This window comes from Pelophylax lessonae (assembly GCF_965119305.1).
Source record: "Pelophylax lessonae genome assembly, chromosome: 1".
In the NCBI taxonomy this organism is placed as follows: domain Eukaryota; kingdom Metazoa; phylum Chordata; class Amphibia; order Anura; family Ranidae; genus Pelophylax; species Pelophylax lessonae.
Window position 1 is genome coordinate 884,170,841 of NC_138768.1, and position 24,501 is coordinate 884,195,341.

Sequence of the window (24,501 nt, forward strand, 5' to 3'; positions counted from 1 at the left end):
TGAATAAATAAAAATATCCCATAGTTTGTAGCCACTATAACTGTGTAACCAATCAATATACGCCTATTGGAATATTCTTTTTTTTATCAAAAACATGTAGCAGAATACATATTGGCCTAAATTGATGAAGAAATTAGATTTTTTACATTTTTTAGGATGTGTTTTTATAGCATAAAGTAAAAAAAAATGTGTTTCTTTTCCGTACATCACGGGACACAGAGCCCAATTCATTATATATGGGTTATACGCCACCTTCAGGTTAATGGACATTAGCAAACAATCAGACAGGAAGTCCCCCTATATAACCCCTCCTACACAGGAAGTACCTCAGTTTTTTTTTGCCAGTGTCTAAAAGGTGATGGTCACGGTAGAGAGGAGAAAGAAGAAGAAAGAAGATTATTCTACAATCCCCGATCAAAGATCTCTGAATCTAAGAGGATTAGCAATCAGATCCACCCCAAAAAGTAAAAAAAACTAAAAGGATGGTATCTGAGCCTCGGGTTTTGCCTGTAACGTTGTCCTTCTTAGGCACCTGGGATCCGGACCCTTGGTAAGACCAATCCCAAAGGCACTTTGACAGGGTGCTCGATGGGTCCAAGGTAATGGCCCCTCAAAAACAAGGGAACCCAGTCCTTGAAGGTCAAAAATTGACAAAGCTCACCGTGAAGGGTAAAGATTGGATTCTTGTTACAAAACAGAATCCTGTGGTAAGAAAGGTAAGTTCACTTTAAAAATGTTTGTAAAAATATTTGTATGCACTTTTCCCTTTAAAAGATAACAGATACCGGGTGCCAGGTTGGTCTCTGCAAGAGACAATGGGTGTATTAGCTGTGTTAAAGCATGGCTTGTTTGTTTAAACATATTTTGCTTTTTATGTGTAAAACAGTGTGTGTATCAACAGTGTCATACTACACCTTGTTTGTTTAACCACTTAAGCCCCGGAAGATTTTACCCCCTTCCTGACCAGGGCCTATTTTGCGATTCGGCACTGCGTGAATTTAACGGACAATTGCACGGTCGTGCGACGCTGTACCTAAACAAATTTGACGTCCTTTTTTTCCCACAAACAGAGCTTTCTTTTGCTGGTATTTGATCACCTGTGCGATTTTTTTTTTTTTGATCATGCGCTATAAACAAAAAAAGAGCGACAATTTTGCAAAAATAACAATAATTTTCACATTTTTTTATATGAAATTCCCCAAAAAAATGTAAAAATCAAAATTTTTTAACATTTTAGGCCAATTTTTTTTTTTACCATATGTTTGGTAAAAAAAAAAAAATTGCAAAAAGCGTATTTTGATTGGTTTGCGCAAAAGTTATTGCGTTTACTAACAAAGGGAAAGATTTTTGTCATTTTTATTTTATTTTTTTAACGAGTAATGGCGGCGATCTGCGATTTTTTTTGCGGGACTGCGACATTGCGGCGGACAGATCGGACCCTTGACTGACATTTTTTACACTTTTGGGGTTACCAGTGACATTACTACAGTAATCAGTGCTATACATATGCACTGTTACTGTAAAATTACACTGGCAGTGAAGGGGTTAACTTTTTTTGAGAAGGAGGGGTTATGTGTGTCCCTAGGGGCGTGATTCTAACTGTGATTGGCTGTAGCTTGAGGTGTAGGAACAGTGATCAATGGTTCTACATAGTAGAACCGTATGATCACTATTCATACACAGGGGAGAATGACAGGCGGCTTGTTTACATTAGCCGCCTGCCTTTCTCCCTCTCCACCTGACGATCGGGTCTGCTGGTCACACGCGCGGGGGGGGGGGGGGGTCCGTGACCGCGTGGGAGCTCCCTAGACCCTTACAGGCTAGCGACGTAATACTACATCGCTCTGCCTGTGAGGGGCTGACCGCCGCAGTAAATAGTCGTGCGGCGGTCGGCAAGCGGTTAAATCTAAATTTCTAGTAAATCCACACGTTTTGTTTGGGAATGCAACTGCTGGTTTTTCCGCCAAAAGGTTCAGTTGTGGGGAGATGGCAGAAGTTTTCCTCCTTCACTTTTTTAATGAGGTCTAATTTTACTTGAAATGCTTTCACATGTGACATCACAGATGAGCTTCTCCTTTCCTAGAAGTTGAACATTGAAACTGTTAAGTAGCTCTGTTACATCTGTCAGAAAAGCAAGGTGCCATTTCCATTCTGCAGCTTTGAGCTCTGCTACTTCTTTGTTTTTCGAAAGCATAAAAGCAGAAACCTGTGGAAGTAAGTCATAAAAACATTTCAAAACTCTCCCTATGACTCAGTCAATGGACTTCTGTGTGGTACAGAATATCTTCATAGGCAACATTTAGCTCAGACAGAATTCCTGAAACTGTCTGTGGTTTAGTGCATGAGCTCTAATGAAGTTAACACAAGATACCACAATTTTCATGACAGTCCAACTTCAATGATTTACAACACAGTGCTTGTTGGTGGATGAGGCAGTGTATGGCGATTGGATGTGAATGGTTGTATTTGTCCATCTCTTTTTTAACCACTTAAGCCCCGGAGGATTTGGCTGCTCAAAGACCAGGGACTATTTTGCGATTCGGCACTGCGTGACTTTAACGGACAATTGCGCGGTCGTGCGACACTGTAACCAAATGAAATTGACGTCCTTTTTTTCCCACAAAACATAGCTTTCTTTTGGTGCTATTTGATCACCTGTGCAATTTTTACTTTTTGTGCTATAAATAAAGAAAGAGCGACAATTTTGAAAAAAAATAACAAGATTTTTCACATTTTTTTATATGAAATCCCCCCCCCCCCCCCAAAAAAAAATGTAAAAATCTAAATTTTTTTTAACATTTTAGGCCAATTTGTTTTCTGCTACATATTTTTGGTAAAAAAAAAATCGCAAAAAGCGTATTTTGCTTGGTTTTCGCAAAAGTTTTTGCGTTTACTAACTAAGGGAAAGATTTTTGTCATTTTTATTGTTTTTTTTTTAACTAGTAATGGCGGCGATCTGCGATTTTTTTTTGCGGGACTGCGACATTGTGACGGACAGATCAGACCACTAACTGACATTTTTGACACGTTTGGGAGTACCAGTGACATTACTACAGTAATAAGTCATATACATATGCACTGTTACTGTAAAAATGACACTAGCAGTGAAGGGGTTAACTTTATTGGTGATCAGTGATTTAAATGTATCCCTAGGGGCGTGATTCTAACTGTGGGGGGCGTGGCTTGTGATGTAACCACAGAGACATACGATCCTACATAGCAGGATTTTTTGATCTCTGCAGTTACACCAGGGAGAATGACAGACGGCTTTGTTTACATCATCCGTCTGCCTTTCTCCCTCTCCAGCGGGAGATCGCAAGTGACCGGCGGACATCGGAGCCACCAGTCACTCGCGTGGGGATGTCAGGGAATGAGCGGGGGCGGGAGCGCACCTCCGGCAGCGCACGCTCACCCCCTAGAGGCTCGTGGGCGACTGATGTACCAATACGTCACTTTGCCCGGGAGGGGCTGACCGCCGCAGTGCGGCGGTTGGCAAGGGGTTAATGTGTGCAACCACTCCTTTCATAGGCCCCCACCATGCTAGAAGCACCATCAGTTGTCACACTGGCTAGTTTAGCCCAGTCCAGCTCCAAATCATTCATAGTTTGGCAAACTTTTTCATAGATATCCCCTCCTGTTGTTAACAATTCCTTTGATGCTTTTCAGTGCAGCAAGCTCCTCTGTGATGTATGAAAAAATATACCAAGGTATATTCCCAGCGCCAAGGAGTGTTTAAGTAAGTATAATATTACAGTATAAGGTGCAGCAGCAGCTACAGAGTAAGAAGATAAATGAAAATTTAGCCATAATGATAAGGCCAGCTACAGCGCTTGCTGAATGTACCCCTAGTGGTGAAATCAAGTAATGGTTCACTAAACTGACAAATTATTAGAAAATAGGCAAATAATAAATGACAAGTGATAAATGTCCTAATTTACATCAGTGACTTTTACAAATTAATCAATATATAGTAGTAATAAACATATGGTGAATGATCAAATATGAATATATCAAGTCCAAAGTAAGTGACTGTTGTGCCCAAACAGTTCAAATAATAAAGTCATTGAGTGATTGTGTTTATCCAGTAGGTTCAAAAGTGCAGGTGCGCAAAAGTGGATATCCATAAATTCTGTGACATCGATTTGTTTCACCGTGGTGTGGGTAAATGAAATGACTTACCAGATCCCATGGGTCCTATATGCCTTATGGCATTAGGGACCATTCACAGTTAATTGCCCCCTGGGCTGGGATGGGTTCCCCTTTAGATTTTCAGTGGGCTGTTACAGGGTTCCTCCTCTCACCGGGACAAGCAAACCAAGGGTATATAGGAGAAGAAAATGCTCCAGATGGTGTAGTAAGGTTAAATGTTTATTACCCACAATGTGGGTTAAAAGCAGGTACAATTGTACAGGTAATAAAAAAGCAGCTGTCAGCGGTCAGCTAGCGAGCTGCACGTCCTCTGTGCAGATGTCTCTGAGCTATCTCTGAGGATGTCACAGGAAGTGACGAAACGCGCAAGTTTGGAACGCACAGCGTAATTACGCCACGTCAGGTGGAACGGAAGCCGGAAGCTCCGCTCGCCACTCTGCAGAGAGGACGTGCAGCTCGCTAGCTGACCGCTGATAGCCGTTTTATTAAATTGTAAATGTAATGTAAATTAGGACATTTATCACTTGTCATTTATTATTTGCCTATTTTCTAATAATTTGTCAGTTTAGTGAACCATTACTTGATTTCACCACTAGGGGTACATTCAGCAAGCGCTGTAGCTGGCCTTATCATTAAGGCTAAATTTTCAAGCTCCTCTGTGACTTTGAAATATCCATTTGTCCCACGAATGAAAATTAGAAGTTGTGCAGAATCACGAACATCATTGCTTTTGTCGAGTGCCAATGAAAAATAGCATCGTTTTTTTGAGGAGTTTTGCAAATGCAGATGCAAAATTTCGGCCATTTCCTCAATCCTTTGTGTAATTGTAGGTCCTGAAAGACTCATTATACTAAATAAATCAGCCTTCTCTGGACACATCACTTTGGCAACAGAAAAAAGGCATTCTTTTACAAATTCTCCCTCTATGAATGGTCTGCCAGTGCGTGCTATGAGCTTGGCAACTTAAAAACTTGCTTGCAATGATGATATATTTAGCTGCTTTTGCTTAACAAAAGTATTTTGCTGAGTTGTCAATCCATTTTTCAGTTTTAATATTTTATCTCTTCTCACTTGTCCGACCAAACAATCATAATTATCTTTATCTTTATGTTGAGTTTCGTAGTGTCGATGCAAATTGTATTCCTTGAAAACAGACACTAGGGATGAGCTTCGAGTTCAAGTCGAGGCTAAGTTTGACTCGAACATTGCTCATTCGACGAACAAATGTGCTTCTTCACGGGAAATTTGAGTTTCCCATAATGCACTGCATGCGCGCAGCGCATTATGTGATTGGCCAAAGCATGCACCCTGACCTCATGCTTTGGCCAATCAAATGTTCTCTGCCATGATTGCACTAAAGGCAGGATTGCCTTTAGTCAATCATGGCTCAGGGGCCAAGTACATGCCCCACACTACATAAAGGCTGCTCGCGCAGCCGCAGCGTGTAGTGTCATTGTGCGGGCGATCAGACAGGGACAGGCGCGTGATTCAGGCAGGGACAGAGTAGTTTTTTTTTTTAGTCAGACAGTGAAGAGAAGAAAAAGAAACGGCTGCACTCCAGATGAAGTCAAATTCCAGATTTATTGACTGGACATCCCAACGTGACAATAGTGACAAGGTAGACGTGTTTCACACACTACAATGTGTGCTTAATCATGATTATGATTAAGCACACATTGTAGTGTGTGAAACGCGTCTACCTTGTCACTATTGTCACGTTGGGATGTCCAGTCAATAAATCTGAAATTTGACTTCATCTGGAGTGCAGCTGTTTCTTTTTCTTCATTGATTATCCACGGAGGCGAGCCGGGGCGTGCACCGGTGTATGTCATCTGGATTATAGTCCACCTTGAGCAGTGAGTTCTTTTTCTTAGACAGTGAAGAGAGACATTCCTAGCAGTGTAGGGAGGGACAGGTTCCTGTGTGAGGTAGGGAGAGATTGATTTCTTTACATCATATCAGACAGCATAGCGCCAGTGAGTGAGTAGCAGTGTAGGGAGGGCCAAGGTTCCAGTGGCGTAGCGTGGGTTGTCAGCGCCCGGGGCAATGCAAGTAATTTGCGCCCCCTACACAAACCTACTAGACCACTACACAGGCCACTACACTGACACCTACTCTGACCTAGCTGACCTACCTTATACTACAGAGACTACAGAGACCTACCTTATTCCTACACTAACCTACCTGATTACTATACTGACACCTACACAGACCTACCTGACCACTACACGGAGCTGCCTAATTACTATACTGACCCCTACACTGACCTACCTGACACCTTCACTGAACCCCCTACACTGACACATTCACTGACCCCCCCCCCCCTACACTGACCACTACACTCACCCCCCCTACACTGACTCCTTCACTGACCCTCCCTACACTGACACCTACACTGACCCCCCCATACACTGACACCTATACTGACCCCCTCATACACTGACACCCCCCTACACTGACACATACACTGACTCCCCTACACTTATCCCCCTATACTGACACCGACACTGACCCCCCCATACACTGAGCCCCCCATACATTGACCCCTTTACACTGACCCCCCTACACTGACACGAACACTGACCCCCCCACATTCTCACACTGACCTCCCCTACACTGACCCCCCCCATACACTGAGACCTATACTGACCCCCCCATACACTGACACCTACACTGACCCCCCCCCCATACACTGACACCTACACTGACATCCCCCCCTACACTGACCCCCCCATACACTGACACCTATACTGACCCCCCTACACTGACCCCCCCCCATACACTGACACCTACACTGAGACCTATACTGACCCCCCCCCATACACTGACAACCCCCATACACTGACACCTACACTGACATCCCCCCTACACTGACACCTACACTGACCCCCCCCCCCCCATACACTGACACCTACACTGACATCCCCCCCTACACTGACCCCCCCATACACTGACACCTATACTGACCCCCCTACACTGACCCCCCCCCATACACTGACACCTACACTGAGACCTATACTGACCCCCCCCCATACACTGACAACCCCCATACACTGACACCTACACTGACATCCCCCCTACACTGACACCTACACTGACCCCCCTACACTGACACCCCCCCCCCATACACTGACACCTACACTGACCCCCCTACACTGACACCCCCCCCCATACGCTGACACCTACACTGACCCCCCCCATACACTGACCCCCCCATACACTGACACCTATACTGACCCCCCCCCATACACTGACACCTACACTGAGACCTATACTGACCCCCCCATACACTGACACCCCCCATACACTGACACCTACACTGACCCCCCTACACTGACACCCCCCCCATACACTAACACCTACACTGAGACCTATACTGACCCCCCCATACACTGACACCCCCCATACACTGACACCTACACTGACACCTACACTGACCCCCCTACACTGACACCCCCCCCCCCCATACACTAACACCTACACTGAGACCTATACTGACCCCCCCCATACACTGAAACCCCCCTACACTGACACCTATACTGACACCCCCTACACTGACCCACCTCACCCCCTCCCATGTCCACTTTACTGGCCCCCCGGGGGCAGGCAGCAGATCACTTACCTTGTTTTGTGTCCAAAAACTGGCGACTCGAGAAGGCGATCCGGAGTGGAGGGAACAGCATGTCGCAACACCGGCCCGGATAGCAGGGGGAGACTCCGGAAGCAGTGCTGCACATGCACAAGACTGTAATCTTCACCCACGAGTCAGACCAGCCCCGCCCCCTGGCCGCACGTAACACCTTCAGCGGTCAGCCACTCTTCCTGCACCAAGCAGCAGTCACGGAGCCAAGAAGAGAAGTGCGGTCGGGAGGGCCGCTGGACAGGGCATCATCAAAATAAAGGGACACTATGATCCCGCGGATGGCGGGCGTGGGATGCGCCCCCCTAAATGTTGCGCCCGGTGCGAGTGGCCCCCTCAGCACCCCCCACGCTACGCCACTGCAAGGTTCCTGTGTGAGGTAGGGATAGATTGATTTCATTACATCAGATACCAGTAGCAGTATTGTTCATCGGTCAGTTTCTGCAACATTCTAAAATCTTTATAGAACTGTAGGAATAGAGTCACTACAGATATCAGCCACAGTAACCTTTGCTCAGTTGTGTATTTTTCTATAGGGATCACATACCAGTGGGAATAGTCACTACAGATATCAGCCACAGTAACCTTTGCTCGGTTGTTTATTTTTCCATAGGGGTCACATACCTGTGGGAATAGAGTCACTACAGATATCAGCCATAGTAACCTTTGCTCGGTTGTGGATTTTCTATAGGGATCACATACCTGTGGGAATAGAGACACTACAGATATCAGCCACAGTAACCTTTGCTCAGTTGTGTATTTTTACATAGGGGTCACATACCTGTGGGAATAGAGATCACTACAGATATCAGCCACAGTAACCTTTGCTCAGTTGTGGATCCTTCTATAGGGATCACAGATCATCCATCTATAGGATTATAGATTACATCGGATATCAGTGAGAATATTGATAATCGGTCACTTGCGTACATCTATAACCACCACAGCTCATCTATAGGGCTATCAATTACATCATATCAGGTCATTGAGTATCTATTGGTCATTTGAGTATGCCCTATATTGATCTGTATCAACATAATGTCCGAAAGGCCGACAAGGAGAGCCCGACGCTAACAGGCCACGAAAAGAGGTCAAGCAGCCTCTATGTCCATTGTGAAAAGTGGTGGTCACAGTCGACATAGTGCATCCTCTGCAGGCGGAGCACGCCCATGCTATTCATCCACAAGATGTGGAAGAGTTGGTGGAGTGGATCAATAAGCCATCCTCATCCTCCTCTTCCTCTGACACCCACGCTCCCAGTAGTTTGCCTTCCACCACAGCTGCCAAAGCGGCCCGTTCCACAGGCTCCTTCTCCACAGCTACTCCTTCAGTTGTCCCACCATCATGCACGGAGGAGTCACCTGAACTATTCGATCATAGTGTCAGTGACATGCTCCTGGAGAATGCGCAGCAATTTGAAAGCTGTGATGTTGTTTCCCAGGTTGATGAAGGGAATAACGTGAGCCTAGAGAGAGGGGGTGACAACGACAGACAAGAGACCAGCAGTCATGTTGCCACAGCTGAAGCATGTTGCCAAGTTTGCTCCAGTGATGCGGAGGGAGGGGGTGATGAGGTCACTGACTGTACTTGAGTGCCTGACAGGATAGAGGAGGAGGAGTGGGACGATGAGAAGGATGCACAACTGCAGCAAGGCAGGAAGTGCTCCATGGGCGGCCTAACAGTAGCCAACCTATTGTAACAAAGCACAGAGCTCCACAGGTGCAGGGTGCTGCAAAATCCCTGCGGACTCCAAAAAGTTCATTAGTGTGGGCTTTTTTCAGCACCTGTGCAGTAGACCGAAGTGTTGCTGTTTGCAGCATCTGTCTAAAGCGGATCAAGCACGGCCAGAACACCAGCCGCTTGGGCACCACATGCTTGACAAGGCATATGACTTCCTGCCATGCAGTCCATTGGCAACAGCACCTGAAAGAGGCACCATATTAAAACAAGCAAACATCACCTTGCTCCTCATCTGCAATCTCTAACCCTACTATACCTCATGCCTTCTCAAATACCAGCATTGAGACTTCCGGTTCTGGCGCCATATGCTGTGAACGCTCTTCTCCGTGGCTCCCACAGCGGGACTTATATATCTGCCTGTAAAGCCGGCATACCGCCTCAGTCCTAAACTCTAGCCTCCAGGTCACCTGCCTTTACATCCCGGGCACCTACAGACCGCATCCCGTCACGCTACATGGAGCGGTTCCTGGAGATAGGCGGCCCGCGCGCTCAGCACGCCACAAATCGAGGCTGCGGTCTCGGCCCTTCCTCCCGCATCCACTACTTCTATGCTCCGACACCTGCCGCTCTGCATGCCCCAGGGGACCCGCAAATAGACCGCATTGCTCAGGCGGTAGTGGCTCTTCTGTCCCCCACTATTAAAGAATCGGTGGAAAAGGCAGCAACTGCGGGAATGCTAAAGCTAGAAAAGCAACTTGGGGAACACACTCACAGGCTGCAAGAAGCCGAACATCGCATTTTCAGTTTGGAGGATGAACTCTATCAATCTCATTCCCTGGAACAATCCCAGGAGAAAACCAACCAATATATTCTTCAAAAATTGGAGGATCTTGAAAACAGGGCGAGAAGGAACAATTTACGGTTCATAGGGGTCCCAGAATCTATGGCTCCAGCTGCTATCCCCGACCTATGCGCCAGGAAAATTCCAGAGGCCCTAGAGCTACAAGGAACCTGCGTGGTGGAAAGGGTGCACCGTATGGGACTTTATTCCTCTGACCGCACAACGCCACGGCCTATTATCGCCAGATATCTGAACTACGCTGACAAATCAGCCATCCTCCAGAAATTCAGGCAATCCAAATCCTTCCAGACTGATGGCATCAAGATCCTGATTTTTGCCGATTATTCGGTTGAAGTGGCCAAAAAGAGGAAATCCTTCCAGAATGTGTGCTCAAAACTGCATCATCAACAGATCAAATTCACACTTGCACATCCGGCCGTACTTCGACTACGATCTCCAAACGGCGAACAGCTCTCATTTCAAGACCCAGCGGAAGCGGAGTCCTTCCTCAACTCTCTACCTAATGCTGGTCGGCATTTACCAACCCATACCACGTCTCCGGTTCTTCGACCATTAGTCCAAGGAGCCCTCGCAAGGAATCCCCTAAACGCCCCAAATATTCCTCAGTGGTCAGCTCAAATCTGCCAGACTCCCGCCGATGAACACTGACCCGGCTAATATGTTTGTTTTATTCTTTGGTTGACGCTCCTTCAGTGACTTTATAATATGTTTAGTTTGGAATGGGAGTGCATAGTTCTCCTGTGCTTCCCCAACTGTTCCCTCCCAAACTAGTGCCCTCCCGCACTGTTCGGGGATCTTGTAGTTATGTTTACTCTGTCATATGCCTTTTCCCTGCATGTTGTCATGGTGTTGGCTGGGGGCGATCTCCCTAGGGCCTCATATTTATGCCCTCTTATTTTACACTCACTCGGGGCATAAGCCTCATAGATCCCTTAACCTGCCTGGGTCCACGCCCAAGGTTATGACCACCCTTCACCTTGGCAACATACGGAAAAAAGTGAAGTTCCAAGTGATTTTTGGTATGTTCTGTTATGTTTATTGTTCACCCCTCTATTACCATGTCTTTTACGCCATGCCACTGCCAGGCTGGTCACATCACAGAAGCAGGGAGGACCTGGGTGAGTTGTCACATCTGCACATAGATCTGAGCCTGTAGGGGTGCAGTGTTAGCAGACCCTCCACACTGGGCTTATACAGAGCATAGAGAGGAACAGCCCCTCCACCTTCTTCCTGCCTGCAATGCCGCCTGGATCTGCTGCTCCATCCTCTGCCAGTCTGTCTGCAGCTACTCTCTGTCCTGCTGTGGCCTCCGGTGCAGTCTTCTCCCACCAGCCCGACAGAATGACACTAACGATAGTGTCTTCCTGTCAGGCTGGTGGGAGGACACGGAGACTGCTAACCAATGTGGAGGGTCTGCTAACACTGCAGTCAGGAAGAAGATCTACAGCGGGACTGGAGCTCCGGTGAAAACGATCCTCTCATGCGTTCTTGGCCACGCCCCCTTCAGTCCTCTTTAGCTATTTGTAAAAGGCGCCGAGCAGTGCCATGGCATCACCGACTCTGCGCTTGGCCCGCCCCTCCTCGGATGGACAGTTGGCAACCCTGTGCACGGGCCCCTGCGACGGCCGGGCTCCCTACAGGTGTATCGGCTGTACCCCCCTGATGGCGGCCCTGCTCAGCTATTTGGTCGGGAGGCCCTTATCCCCCTACTGGGAACCAAGCCATTATCAAACTCCTCTCAAAAAAAGGAAAAGACCCCCTCGAACCAGGTTCATATCATCCCACTTCCCTCCTCAATCTGGATGTCAAGATCCTCTCTAAGATCCTGGCCACCAGATTAGCCATTATCATGCCCTCCCTGCTCCACCCGGCGCAATCAGGTTTCACCAAGGGCAGATCTGCGGCTTCCAACATCTGGAAGGTTCTCATGTCCCTAGAGCTTGCCAAGTTACATCCAGAGAGGGACCTAGCCATCATATCCCTGGTAAATGTAAATTTTGATTGGCTTTCTTAAGTCCTTCTTAAAACGGGCTTCACCGGACCTTTCAATCATGTCATAGGGGCTATGTTTGCTTCTCCTGTGGCCAGGCTCTGGGTGGCTGGGTCCCTCACTGATGAATTTTGGTTGTATAAGGGCACGAGGCAGGGATGTCCTCTGTCGCCGTTGCTTTTTAACTTGGCCCTCAAACCCCTTTCTAGGTATCTCACAGAGGTAGCCCCTCTCCATGGGATTATCATTGGAGATAGGGAACTGAAGGTCTCTATGTTTGCTGATGACGTCCTAATTTTTACTCAAAATCCTACGGTTGATATGACCACTATAATCTCCACCTTTGACCGGTTTAAAATGTGCTCAGGATTACAGGTAAATTACTCTAAAAGTGAAATCCTCCCCCTGGGTCCCAAATCTACCCCTAGCTGGGCGCGAAATTCCCCCTTTTCACTGGCCGCTTTGCATATCACGTATCAGGGTATCAAAATAGGCAAGACCCCGTCTTCCATTTATTACCTAAACTACCAACCTCTCTTTACTAAGATCACTCAGGAGTTGGATGGATGGATGGATCTGCCGCTCTCGCTGTTGGGGAGAGTTCACCTATTTAAAATGGTCAGCTTTGCCTGCCTTCTATATCCGATGCAAACTATTCCTATTCTCATCAAACATAAAGACGTGCAGTCACTTCATAAATCTATATCCAAATTCATATGGCGTGGCAGGCGATCAAGGATAGCTATGAGAAAGCTATTTCTCCCCAGGAGCGAGGGCGGAACAAACCTGCCAGATGTTAGGTTGTACAATTTATCTTGTCTGCTACAGATAGCTATGGATTGGCTCTCCGGATCTTCCTGCTTTTCGGACTATGCATTGGAATCACAAGCCTCCCGCCCCTTCTCCTTGGGTGCTCTTCTACATACCAAGTGGAAACAAATGCCCCCTCATCTACAACATAATATCCTGCTCAGAGACACAGTCATTGCTTGGAGAGAGACACGCAAGCTCCTAAGGCTTCCCTCATCGATCTCGAAATGCCTGCCCATACGAGGTAATCCTGTCTTCTCTCCCGGTCTGACCATTTCAGCTTTTCAGCTATGGGAGCGTAATGGTCTCCATTTATTCTCAGAACTTTACAACCCAGACTCTGGCATACCACACACCCCCCAGTTCATAATGAACAAGTTTGACCTCCCGGGTACACACCTATTTTATCTATTGCAATGCTTCAGCTTTGTCAGGGCCTCTGGTGGGGATCCCAAGCAACGATTCCAAGACTAATTGATCCCCTCCTAGAAAAGGGACAATACAGCATCTCGGACATTTAAAAACCCTTCTTGAAACTGACCTCCTCAGATCATGCATCCACTACTGCATCAAACTGGGCCAAGGACTTTGACGTGGATAATGTTGTGGATAAGATTTTGCAGGGATATAAAGCTACTCTACGCTTGACGCCTAATGAAACCTGGAGGGAAACTCAGCTGAAACTTCTCCCTCGGGCCTATATACCTTTTGGTCATGGACAAGACAACCCCCACTCCAACATGTTCCCTCTTTACTCCTCTCCTAGACGTCTTTAAAACACAGGCTGTGGGATTGTTCTTTCATCTCTATTTATTGGGACCAAGTCCTTTCATTCATCAGTGGGATTACGCTACTTCATCTCCCCAAAGATCCTCTTCTCTTAATATTCGGTTATTGGGACAAACAACTGCAAGTATGGTCGGGACGCTCCTCTCCATTCTCCCGTCATTGGATACTGACATGCCTTCTGGTAGCTAGAAGAGCTATTCTTGCAAACTGGATATCACAGACATGTTCCTCTATCTCCTAAATCAAACGGAACCTTCTTCGTAACCTCCGTTGTGATCAGCTCAATACCGACTTCAACCACAAGACGTCTGCTTTGCGATTTTTCACTAAATGGCAGGATTTCCTCATGTCTTTACCCAAGAATTAAAATATGGATGCATTTCATGATACCTTTACCTATTCTGACATTCATAAGCCTACGGTAGTATTAGGATCAAGACCGTTTCTTCCCTCACCTCCCCCCAGGTACCTCCCTCCTTCAACCTTTCTGAATGTCATAGGGAAAAATTGTTACAGATCCATCCAGATAGGATTGTGGTTTTTACTGACCTACCCTATGGACATCCCATCCCTCCCTCCCCCCTCCTACTCTCTTCTGTTATTCTGAAAACTGTACTATGGTTTTGCTCGCTGTTTGTTTTTTCCCTGTTTATTAATAAAATAAAAATTTGCTTAAAAAAAAAAAAAGTAAAAAATACCAGCATTGAGAGGGATGATGGTATAACAATGAGGGGCACAGAGACTTGCATCCAATCTGCTAGCAGTACACCACCGCTTGATTTGAGCATCAGGCAAATTTCACTACCGCAGTATTTGAACTGTAGAGAGAAATACTGTCCCAGCCATCCACATGCTTAGCGTCTTAATGCTAGCTTGGCTAAATTGCTAGCATTACAGTTGCTGCCTTTTCAGCTGGTAGACTTGGCTCCCTTTCACAAATTTGTGGAATGTGCTGCACCACAGTGGCAGGTCCCAAAAAGGCATTACTTTTCACGTAAGGCCATTCTGGCTCTCTACCGTCATGTGGAAGGTAGTGTTTTGGCCTCGTTGGACAAAGCGGTCAGCAGGAAGGTGCACATTACTGCTGACTCTTGGTCCAGCAGGCATGGACAGGGAGGTTACATTTATTTCACGGCACACTGGGCAACTCTGCTGGCAGCTGGGAAGGATGCAGGATAGGGTTCAGTCTTGCAGCTTGTTTTGCCACCACGCCTCCAAAAATCTGGTGCTGGTTCTGCCACATCTGGCTACTCCACCACCACCTCCTCCTCTTCCTCCATGTTCTCTTCTGCGCAATTCTCCTCTGCACTGCAGCAGCAGTGCTCCCTAAGCGTTCAAGGGACTACGCAAACAGTCAGGCTAAAAGATGTCATGCTGTGCTTCAGTTGGTATGTCTAGGAGATAAGAGTCACACCGGTGCAGAGATTCTGTCAGCCCTGCAAGGGCAGGCTCAGAGATGGTTGATGCCAGGCACTGGGTTGTGGCCATTTCCGCCGTTCGTTCAATGCCAGTGCTTGTTTATCTGACGGGAATTCAACCTGCCCACCAACCGCCTCATTTGCGACATGCCCGCCAGGTGGAACTCAACATTGGCAATGCTGCAGCGGCTGCACAGGCAGCAGAGGGCCATCAAAGAGTACCTCTGTGAGTATGGCACAAGGACAGGGTCAGGGGAGCTTGGCTTTTTTTTGCCACGCCCGTGGCTGTTGATTAAGGATGCATGCATCGTCCTGTCACCATTTGAGGAGGCCACTCAGATGGTGAGCCGGGACGATGCATGCATCAGTGACACTATCCCGCTAGTCTACCTGCTGGAGCACACACTGCGTGAAATCATGGAAAGGGCGCTTGAGGCAGAACAGCGGCAAGAAGAGGATGACTTCCTTTCCTCACAAGGCCCCCTTTATGCAGATATCATTCCTGCAGGGCCACAAAACACACAGGAGGAAGAGGAAGAGGAGGAGGAAGATGAGGATTTTGGCAGCATGGATGTAGCCGAAGAGGATAGAATACAGCAGTCTTCAAGGGATGGTTTTGATTCCCCAGAAACCCCAGGCGTTGTACGTGGTTGGGGAGAGGTTGCTCCTGCTGACAATGTCATCCTTAGTGACCCAGAGGACTCAGAAGCTCATGCCTCCTTCAACTTAGGTTGCATGGGCTCCCTGATTCTGCAAAGCCTGCGAAAGGACCCGAGGATTCGTGCTATCAAGGAGTGGGATAATTACTGGTTGGCAACCCTTCTTGATTCATGTTACAAGGGTAAAGTTGCAGAGCTCATCTTGCCTTCGCAGAGGGAGCAGAGGATGAAACATCTTGAGGAGGCCTTGAAAAAAAAATTGTGTACCGCCTTTCCAGACCCTGGGTGGTCAATATTCTCCGGACGTGTTTCTGAGGCATCGTTCAGCCAAAGGAGGAGCAGTGGAGAAGGCGGCCGGCTGACCGATGCCTTTAAACAGTTCTTTTGTCCTCAGCAGCAGCCAGGGCTGTTAGGTTTAAGCAACCATCGCCAGTGTCTCCATCATATGGTGCATGATTATCTAGGCGCAAGAGCAGACTTAGAGACCTTTCCAGCTGTGCATCCACTGGCTTACTGGGTCTTGAGGATGGACCACTGGCCAGACCTTGCTCAATATGCAATGGTGCTGCTGGCCTGTCCTGCTTCCAGCGTGCTTTCCAAATGGACGTTCAGTACTGCTGGAGGTTTTGTGAGGGACCAAAGAGTGCGTCTGTCCACAGACTCTGTTGATCAGCTGACTTTTATCAAAATGAACCAGTCCTGGATCAACAAGAGCTATCAGGCCCCTGATGCTGATGTAACTGATTGAATTTTCTAGGGGTCTGCCATCCCTTGAAGACTGCATATGGTGCCTATCCTATTCCTCTACCTTAATTCTGCTAGCTTCCAACAATGTTTTGGTTTAGGTCACTACCAACCCCCAAGGCCTAATTTTTCTGCACTGGTATGACAGGTACAAACAATTTATATGTCATTTTTAACAGCAGGCCCTGTCCCTGTGCCCTGCTAACTGTGAGGGTTTACGGTGTTCAGGCACCACCAACACCAAAGGCCCAATTTTTGGCACTTGTATAGGAACAACATGTTTACATATTGCCTAATACACAGATACTCAGAAGCCAATAAAATTAGATAATCAATAATCAGGGCTGGACAATGAAGGTTTTATAGGTGATAAACTTTGTTTCATTGTTGTCTGTAGTTCCATGGAATAGCTTTTTTATTTTTTTTTAAATAGCCCCAGGGCATTATCAACAACACCTGGCATGATCTGATAAGAAGCAAACTCTTTGAAAGAGTCTGGGTACCGCCCAATGATATTACGTCAGTTCAGGATTATAAAAGACTGAAAACTCACACACATTCCAATAAACCTTCCCAACCACACTTCTGTCATCATCTGATTTCTGCTACAACCATCTGTATCCTGTCTTCTGTATTTCTGAGCTAAACAAATTCAGAAGTCTTACAGCTGCATTTTGCTTTAGCAGATCTACAGCGGTAGCGTGACCTACCTTCATCTCCAATGGCGGGCAATGAGGTGAGTGACTTTCTATACATTTTTACTAATGTGATACCAAATCATTTCCTACAATCAGAGTAAAGAACTCACAGCGGAAACTGAAAATTGAAAGGATTAAAAGAGGCGCATGGAAGCCAGCCAGCCCCCAGTCTGATGTACTCACCCTCCAGTCTGCCACCAACCAAGTAGACCTGTCTCATTATATAAATAAAGAACAGGGGTTTAGTTGACATGCATTTGCAAACGCATGTGTAAGCTGAAGGGCCTCTACGTGGCACCCTGTGTTACCTGCAGTCCTAACACTGACTGTTTTGAGTGTCTCCACAATGGAAGCACATGGCTGCTAATGGATAGATGGGAGACAGGTGGAAGGGAGGCAGCCCAATCCTCCCCCAACCCGCTCCCATCTATGACTGGTCTAATATATCATAGCTCTAGAACTCACAGTGAGCAAACAAAAATCAAACAGGGGGAGGAATGGTCCACAGGGCTAGTGGTGTGGAAAAATTGCACTAGAAGTGGAAGGGGCTTCAAACCTGAACCTGGATATGGAGTGCAGGTCAGAGGTATGTAATAAGATTTAACCGGAATGTTGTAAGTTATGTTATGTTTGTGTTCACGGCCACGAATAATAATTTAAGTGTATTTTTTTGTGAAAAAATTGTTTTGTAATTTTTTATTTGGAGGGGGGGGGGGAGGGCATCAGGTAGGCTGTACAGGGCCCTGTGATTTCTAGCAGCAGCCCTGAACACAGTGATTAGTACCAATATTCTGTGTGCATTCATTACTAAAGCATTGTAAACTGTGTTTACTATGTTTCAGGTTGTGAATGAATAGCGATCTCCATACCGACTCCTATTCATTCATCTACAGTGCAGGTGAAGCTGCAGAGAAGGGGATTGTCTTCAGTCTCTTCCCCTGTCTCAATAAAAAGACATTAGAGTTCAGTTAAGATCCCTGATGTCTCTTCAAAGCCCCCCCCCCCAAAAAAAAAAAAAAATGTAAAAGTATATTGTACCCGTTAAAAATAAAAAAAATGTAAACGGAAATAAAAAATATAGTGAGAGTAGATTTAGACACGTATCTTAATCTCCTTGCCTCTAAAGCCTGATCTATCTTTGGATCGCGCTCCAGAGGCTACTTACAGGCAGTGAGGAAGCGATGTGTGGCTTCCTCACCGACTGTTTTAACCTCATTTTTGCTGAGCTTCCCCATTGACTTAAATGTGTAGCATTCAGCTGGCTGCATTGATTCAAGTTTGGGTCAACTTTGCCGCAGGCGCAAAGCTAAGCATCACAGCCGCAGCATGTAAACACCCCTGTGCGCTGCCTAATGTACCCTAAAGGGGGATGGTTGGCGAGTGGCTGAAATGCAGCTCAACAGCACATTTATGCAAGCCTAAACAAAGCATCACTCAAGCGGCTCATACTACAGTGAGGCTGTATTTAGCTGCACAGGGATGCACAGGTGTTCTGCGCATCCCAATGCAGGCAGTCCCATCAATGCCAATTGGGACACAGCAGCTGCATGGGTATGCAAAGGTATTCCATGCATTCCTGTGCAGGCAATCCCATTCATTTGGATGTAGCAGCTGCAAGGACACAGCTACTGCTCCCAACTTGACATCCGTATGGGTGTATGTCCCTGAGCTCACACTGCTTGCGTTTGGGGCCATGCACCTACACCTGTACAGATGTTAGTTCTGTCCTTGCAGCCACTGCATCCCAATTGACATGAATAGGACTGCCTGTATAGGGATGTACAGAACATCTTTCCATTGTGGGTAAACGTGAACCTCCATGGGTGTATGCGTTAGTACACCCCACTGAATGAGGTAGGAATTTAGCAGGAGTTTTGTAAGTTATGTTGTGTTTTTGTGCAAATAAGGAGTTTAGTGCTTTTGTGGCAAAGTATTGTTTTGATAAACATTTGTGCAAATATCATGGGGCCTAAAAAAATCAGTAGCACCTCCTTTTCATTCTCCTGGTCATGTGCTTTTGGAAAAAATAAAGTTTGGTGGGTAGAGATGGCATTGCAGTTCGCCCGGCGGTCGGTTTGCGGCAAACTTTCCTCGTTCGCCATTCGCCGAACATGCTAACATATGGCGATGTTCGCAACCGCCATATTAGTTTACATTGAGGAGAACTTTGACCCATGACACAGCCATCAGGTGGTACAGGACAGCCAATTGAGACATTTCAGCACATGGACATACCCCCTACCTTATAAATAGACCTGACCTGGCTGCCATTTTACATTCTGTATTTTGTCAGTGCAGGGAGAGGTTGCTGTGTGGAGCAGGGACAGATTGTCAGTGACTAGTGTTGAGCGAACACGGACTGTATTATTCGTGTTCGTACCGAATAATTGGATTTTTTGTACCCGAACACGGACACGGACACTTTACTGTATGTTCGGGTAAAAATCCGTGTTCGGTCGTTTTATTTCCGGGTTTTGCATGCTTTGGCGCTCTTTTCATGGCGGGCTTTCAACAGCCAATCAACAATCGTTTAACTGGTGTGCCTTAAGCCATCCCAGCCATGCCTGCAAATGTCTCAGTAGCTGTGATTGGCCGTCTGAAGCATGTGACCAAGTCTTTATAAGTTCGAGGCAGCCGCAGCGGCGTCATTATGCTGCTTAGATTCAGGGACAGAGCACACATCAACGTGCTGGCTGCTGATTAGGGAAAGATAGGCAGGAAAAAACCATTTGTGTCCGGATAGAATTGAGGGACAGGTCGGAGTGTTTAGGCAGGGCGAGTTGTAGGCATTTTAGGGATAGAGTCTGCTGAATTATATAGGGTCAGTGTCTTCTACAAACTACAATCGATATTGCTGTGTGGGGGGTGGGGTCTGCACTCAATCCTGATCTACGATCTCTTCTCAATCCTGTTAGGGACAGAGTCTGCTGAATTTTAGGGAAACTGTGTTCTACAAACTACAATCGATATTGCTGTGTGGTGTGGGATTGGAGATAGGCAGGTGTCAGTGATCCACATCCATTTTTCTGTGTGTGAGCTGCAGTGAACACAATCTTTTTGGGCTGCAGTGAACACAATCTTTTTGGGCTGCAGTGAACACAATCTTTTTGGGCTGCAGTGAACACAATCTTTTTGGGCTGCAGTGAACACAATCTTTTTGGGGTGCAGTGAACAAAATCTTTTTGGGGTGCAGTGAACACAATCCTTTTTGGTGTGCAGTGAACACAATCTTTGTGGGGTGCAGTGAACAAAATCCTTTGTGGGGTGCAGTGAACACAATCTTTTTGGGGTGCAGTGAACAAAATCCTTTTTGGGGTGCAGTGAACAACATCCTTTTTGGGGTGCAGTGAACACAATCTTTTTGGGGTGCAGTGAACAAAATCCTTTGTGGGGTGCAGTGAACACAATCTTTTTGGGGTGCAGTGAACACAATCTTTTTGGAGTGGAGTGAACAACATCCTTTTTGGGGTGCAGTGAACAAAATCCTTTTTGGGGTGCAGTGAACAAAATCATTTTTGGGGTGCAGTGAACACAATCTTTTTGGGGTGCAGTGAACACAATCTTTGTGGGGTGCAGTGAACACAATCTTTTTGGGGTGGAGTGAACAACATCCTTTTTGGGGTGCAGTGAACAACATCCTTTTTGGGGTGCAGTGAACACAATCTTTTTGGGGTGCAGTGAACACAATCTTTGTGGGGTACAGTGAACAGAATCTTTGTGGGGTGCAGTGAACACAATCTTTGGGGGGTACAGTGAACACAATCTTTGTGAGGTGCAGTGAACACAATCTTTGTGGGGTGCAGTGAACACAATCATTGTGGGGTGCAGTGAACTCAATCTTTGTGGGGTACAGTGAACACAATCTCATACTGAAGGTTTGAGGGTGCTGCCTGTTCCATACTCCCCCTACTCCTCATCTAGCCTTTTAGGGGTACAAACAATAGTAATTGGGGCCTAGTGTGGTTGTGTACGTGTGATATACATACACTTTTTTGGGATCATATTTTCTATTCCGCTATTTAATCAAAAACCTTTGGGGATCAGTTAAATTGGGGGATAGTCTGTGTTGGTACGTGTGAGAGAGATCCACCTTTCCAAGTTGTTGGGGTTCATCTCATACTTCTGAAGGTTTGAGGGTGCTGCCTGTTCCATACTCCCCCTACTCCTAGCCTTTTAGGGGTACAAACAATAGTAATTGGGGCCTAGTGTGGTTGTGTACGTGTGATATACATACACTTTTTTGGGATCATATTTTCTATTCCGCTATTTAATCAAAAACCTTTGGGGATCAGTTAAATTGGGGGATAGTCTGTGTTGGTACGTGTGAGAGAGATCCACCTTTCCAAGTTGTTGAGGTTCATCTCATACTTCTGAAGGTTTGAGGGTGCTGCCTGTTCCATACTCCCCCTACTCCTAGCCTTTTAGGGGTACAAACAATAGTAATTGGGGCCTAGTGTGGTTGTGTACGTGTGATATACATACACTTTTTTTGGATCATATTTTCTATTCCGCTATTTAATCAAAAACCTCTGGGGATCAGTTAAATTGGGGGATAGTCTGTGTTGGTACGTGTGAGAGAGATCCACCTTTCCAAGTTGTTGGGGTTCATCTCATACTTCTGAAGGTTTGAGGGTGCTGCCTGTTCCATACTCCCCCTACTCCTAGCCTTTTAGGGGTACAAACAATAGTAATTGGGGCCTAGTGTGGTTGTGTACGTGTGATATACATACACTTTTTTGGGATCATATTTTCTATTCCGCTATTTAATCAAAAACCTTTGGGGATCAGTTAAATTGGGGGATAGTCTGTGTTGGTACGTGTGAGAGAGATCCACCTTTCCAAGTTGTTGGGGTTCATCTCATACTTCTGAAGGTTTGAGGGTGCTGCCTGTTCCATACTCCCCCTACTCCTAGCCTTTTAGGGGTACAAACAATAGTAATTGGGGCCTAGTGTGGTTGTGTACGTGTGATATACATACACTTTTTTGGGATCATATTTTCTATTCCGCTATTTAATCAAAAACCTTTGGGGATCAGTTAAATTGGGGGATAGTCTGTGTTGGTACGTGTGAGAGAGATCCACCTTTCCAAGTTGTTGGGGTTCATCTCATACTTCTGAAGGTTTGAGGGTGCTGCCTGTTCCATACTCCCCCTACTCCTAGCCTTTTAGGGGTACAAACAATAGTAATTGGGGCCTAGTGTGGTTGTGTACGTGTGATATACATACACTTTTTTGGGATCATATTTTCTATTCCGCTATTTAATCAAAAACCTTTGGGGATCAGTTAAATTGGGGGATAGTCTGTGTTGGTACGTGTGAGAGAGATCCACCTTTCCAAGTTGTTGGGGTTCATCTCATACTTCTGAAGGTTTGAGGGTGCTGCCTGTTCCATACTCCCCCTACTCCTAGCCTTTTAGGGGTACAAACAATAGTAATTGGGGCCTAGTGTGGTTGTGTACGTGTGATATACATACACTTTTTTGGGATCATATTTTCTATTCCGCTATTTAATCAAAAACCTTTGGGGATCAGTTAAATTGGGGGATAGTCTGTGTTGGTACGTGTGAGAGAGATCCACCTTTCCAAGTTGTTGGGGTTCATCTCATACTTCTGAAGGTTTGAGGGTGCTGCCTGTTCCATACCCCCCCTACTCCTCATCTAGCCTTTTAGGGGTACAAACAATAGTAATTGGGGCCTAGTGTGGTTGTGTACGTGTGATATACATACACTTTTTTTGGATCATATTTTCTATTCCGCTATTTAATCAAAAACCTTTGGGGATCAGTTAAATTGGGGGATAGTCTGTGTCGGTACGTGTGAGAGAGATCCACCTTTCCAAGTTGTTGGGGTTCATCTCATACTTCTGAAGGTTTGAGGGTGCTGCCTGTTCCATACTCCCCCTACTCCTCATCTAGCCTTTTAGGGGTACAAACAATAGTAATTGGGGCCTAGTGTGGTTGTGTACGTGTGATATACATACACTTTTTTTGGATCATATTTTCTATTCCGCTATTTAATCAAAAACCTTTGGGGATCAGTTAAATTGGGGGATAGTCTGTGTTGGTACGTGTGAGAGAGATCCACCTTTCCAAGTTGTTGGGGTTCATCTCATACTTCTGAAGGTTTGAGGGTGCTGCCTGTTCCATACTCCCCCTACTCCTCATCTAGCCTTTTAGGGGTACAAACAATAGTAATTGGGGCCCAGTGTGGTTGTGTACGTGTGATATACATACACTTTTTTGGGATCATATTTTCTATTCCGCTATTTAATCAAAAACCTTTGGGGATCAGTTAAATTGGGGGATAGTCTGTGTCGGTACGTGTGAGAGAGATCCACCTTTCCAAGTTGTTGGGGTTCATCTCATACTTCTGAAGGTTTGAGGGTGCTGCCTGTTCCATACCCCCCCTACTCCTCATCTAGCCTTTTAGGGGTACAAACAATAGTAATTGGGGCCTAGTGTGGTTGTGTACGTGCGAGATACATACACTTTTTTTGATCATATTTCCTACTCCGCTATTCAATAAAAACCTTTGAGGATCAATTGAATTGCGGGATAGTCTGTGTCGGTACGTGTGAGAGAGATCCACCTTTCCAAGTTGTTGGGGTTCATCTCATACTTCTGAAGGTTTGAGGGTGCTGCCTGTTCCATACTCCCCCTACTCCTCATCTAGCCTTTTAGGGGTACAAACAATAGTAATTGGGGCCTAGTGTGGTTGTGTACGTGTGATATACATACACTTTTTTTGGATCATATTTTCTATTCCGCTATTTAATTTAACTGGGCCTCCATGCGAGACCTGTGTGCCTTGTTGCGCTGTTTTGAGTACTCCACCAACATGGCCAGTGGCAATGACGCCGTTCTCAGCTTAACTATCCCACTTCCATGCCTCCTTGAAAAAACAATTCGGGCGATGATGGAAGAGGATGTGGCACAGGATGAGGAGGAGGAGGAGGATGAAGAGGTAACATTTCCAAGGCTTTCAGGGCAGTCATTCGCAAGGGGCTCCGAGGGTGGGTTCCTGCACACGCAAACGCCAGGGACGCAATTGTCCAGCAGGGGC

The 24,501-nt window shown here is 46.3% G+C and overlaps 1 protein-coding gene across 1 annotated transcript in view; it reads left to right on the plus strand.

The window, feature by feature from the left end:
• Positions 1 to 17,448: 17,448 nt before the first annotated feature.
• LOC309550682 (cytosolic phospholipase A2 gamma-like) overlaps positions 17,449 to 24,501 on the plus strand; it is a gene marked incomplete at its 3' end in the record, with an annotated part of 223,268 nt that continues 216,215 nt past the window's right edge. The window contains exon 1 of the mRNA XM_082251017.1: positions 17,449 to 17,477. Coding sequence (XP_082107143.1) covers positions 17,463 to 17,477 — 15 coding nt within the window. The 5' untranslated portion in view covers positions 17,449 to 17,462. The remainder of the gene's footprint in view (positions 17,478 to 24,501) is intronic.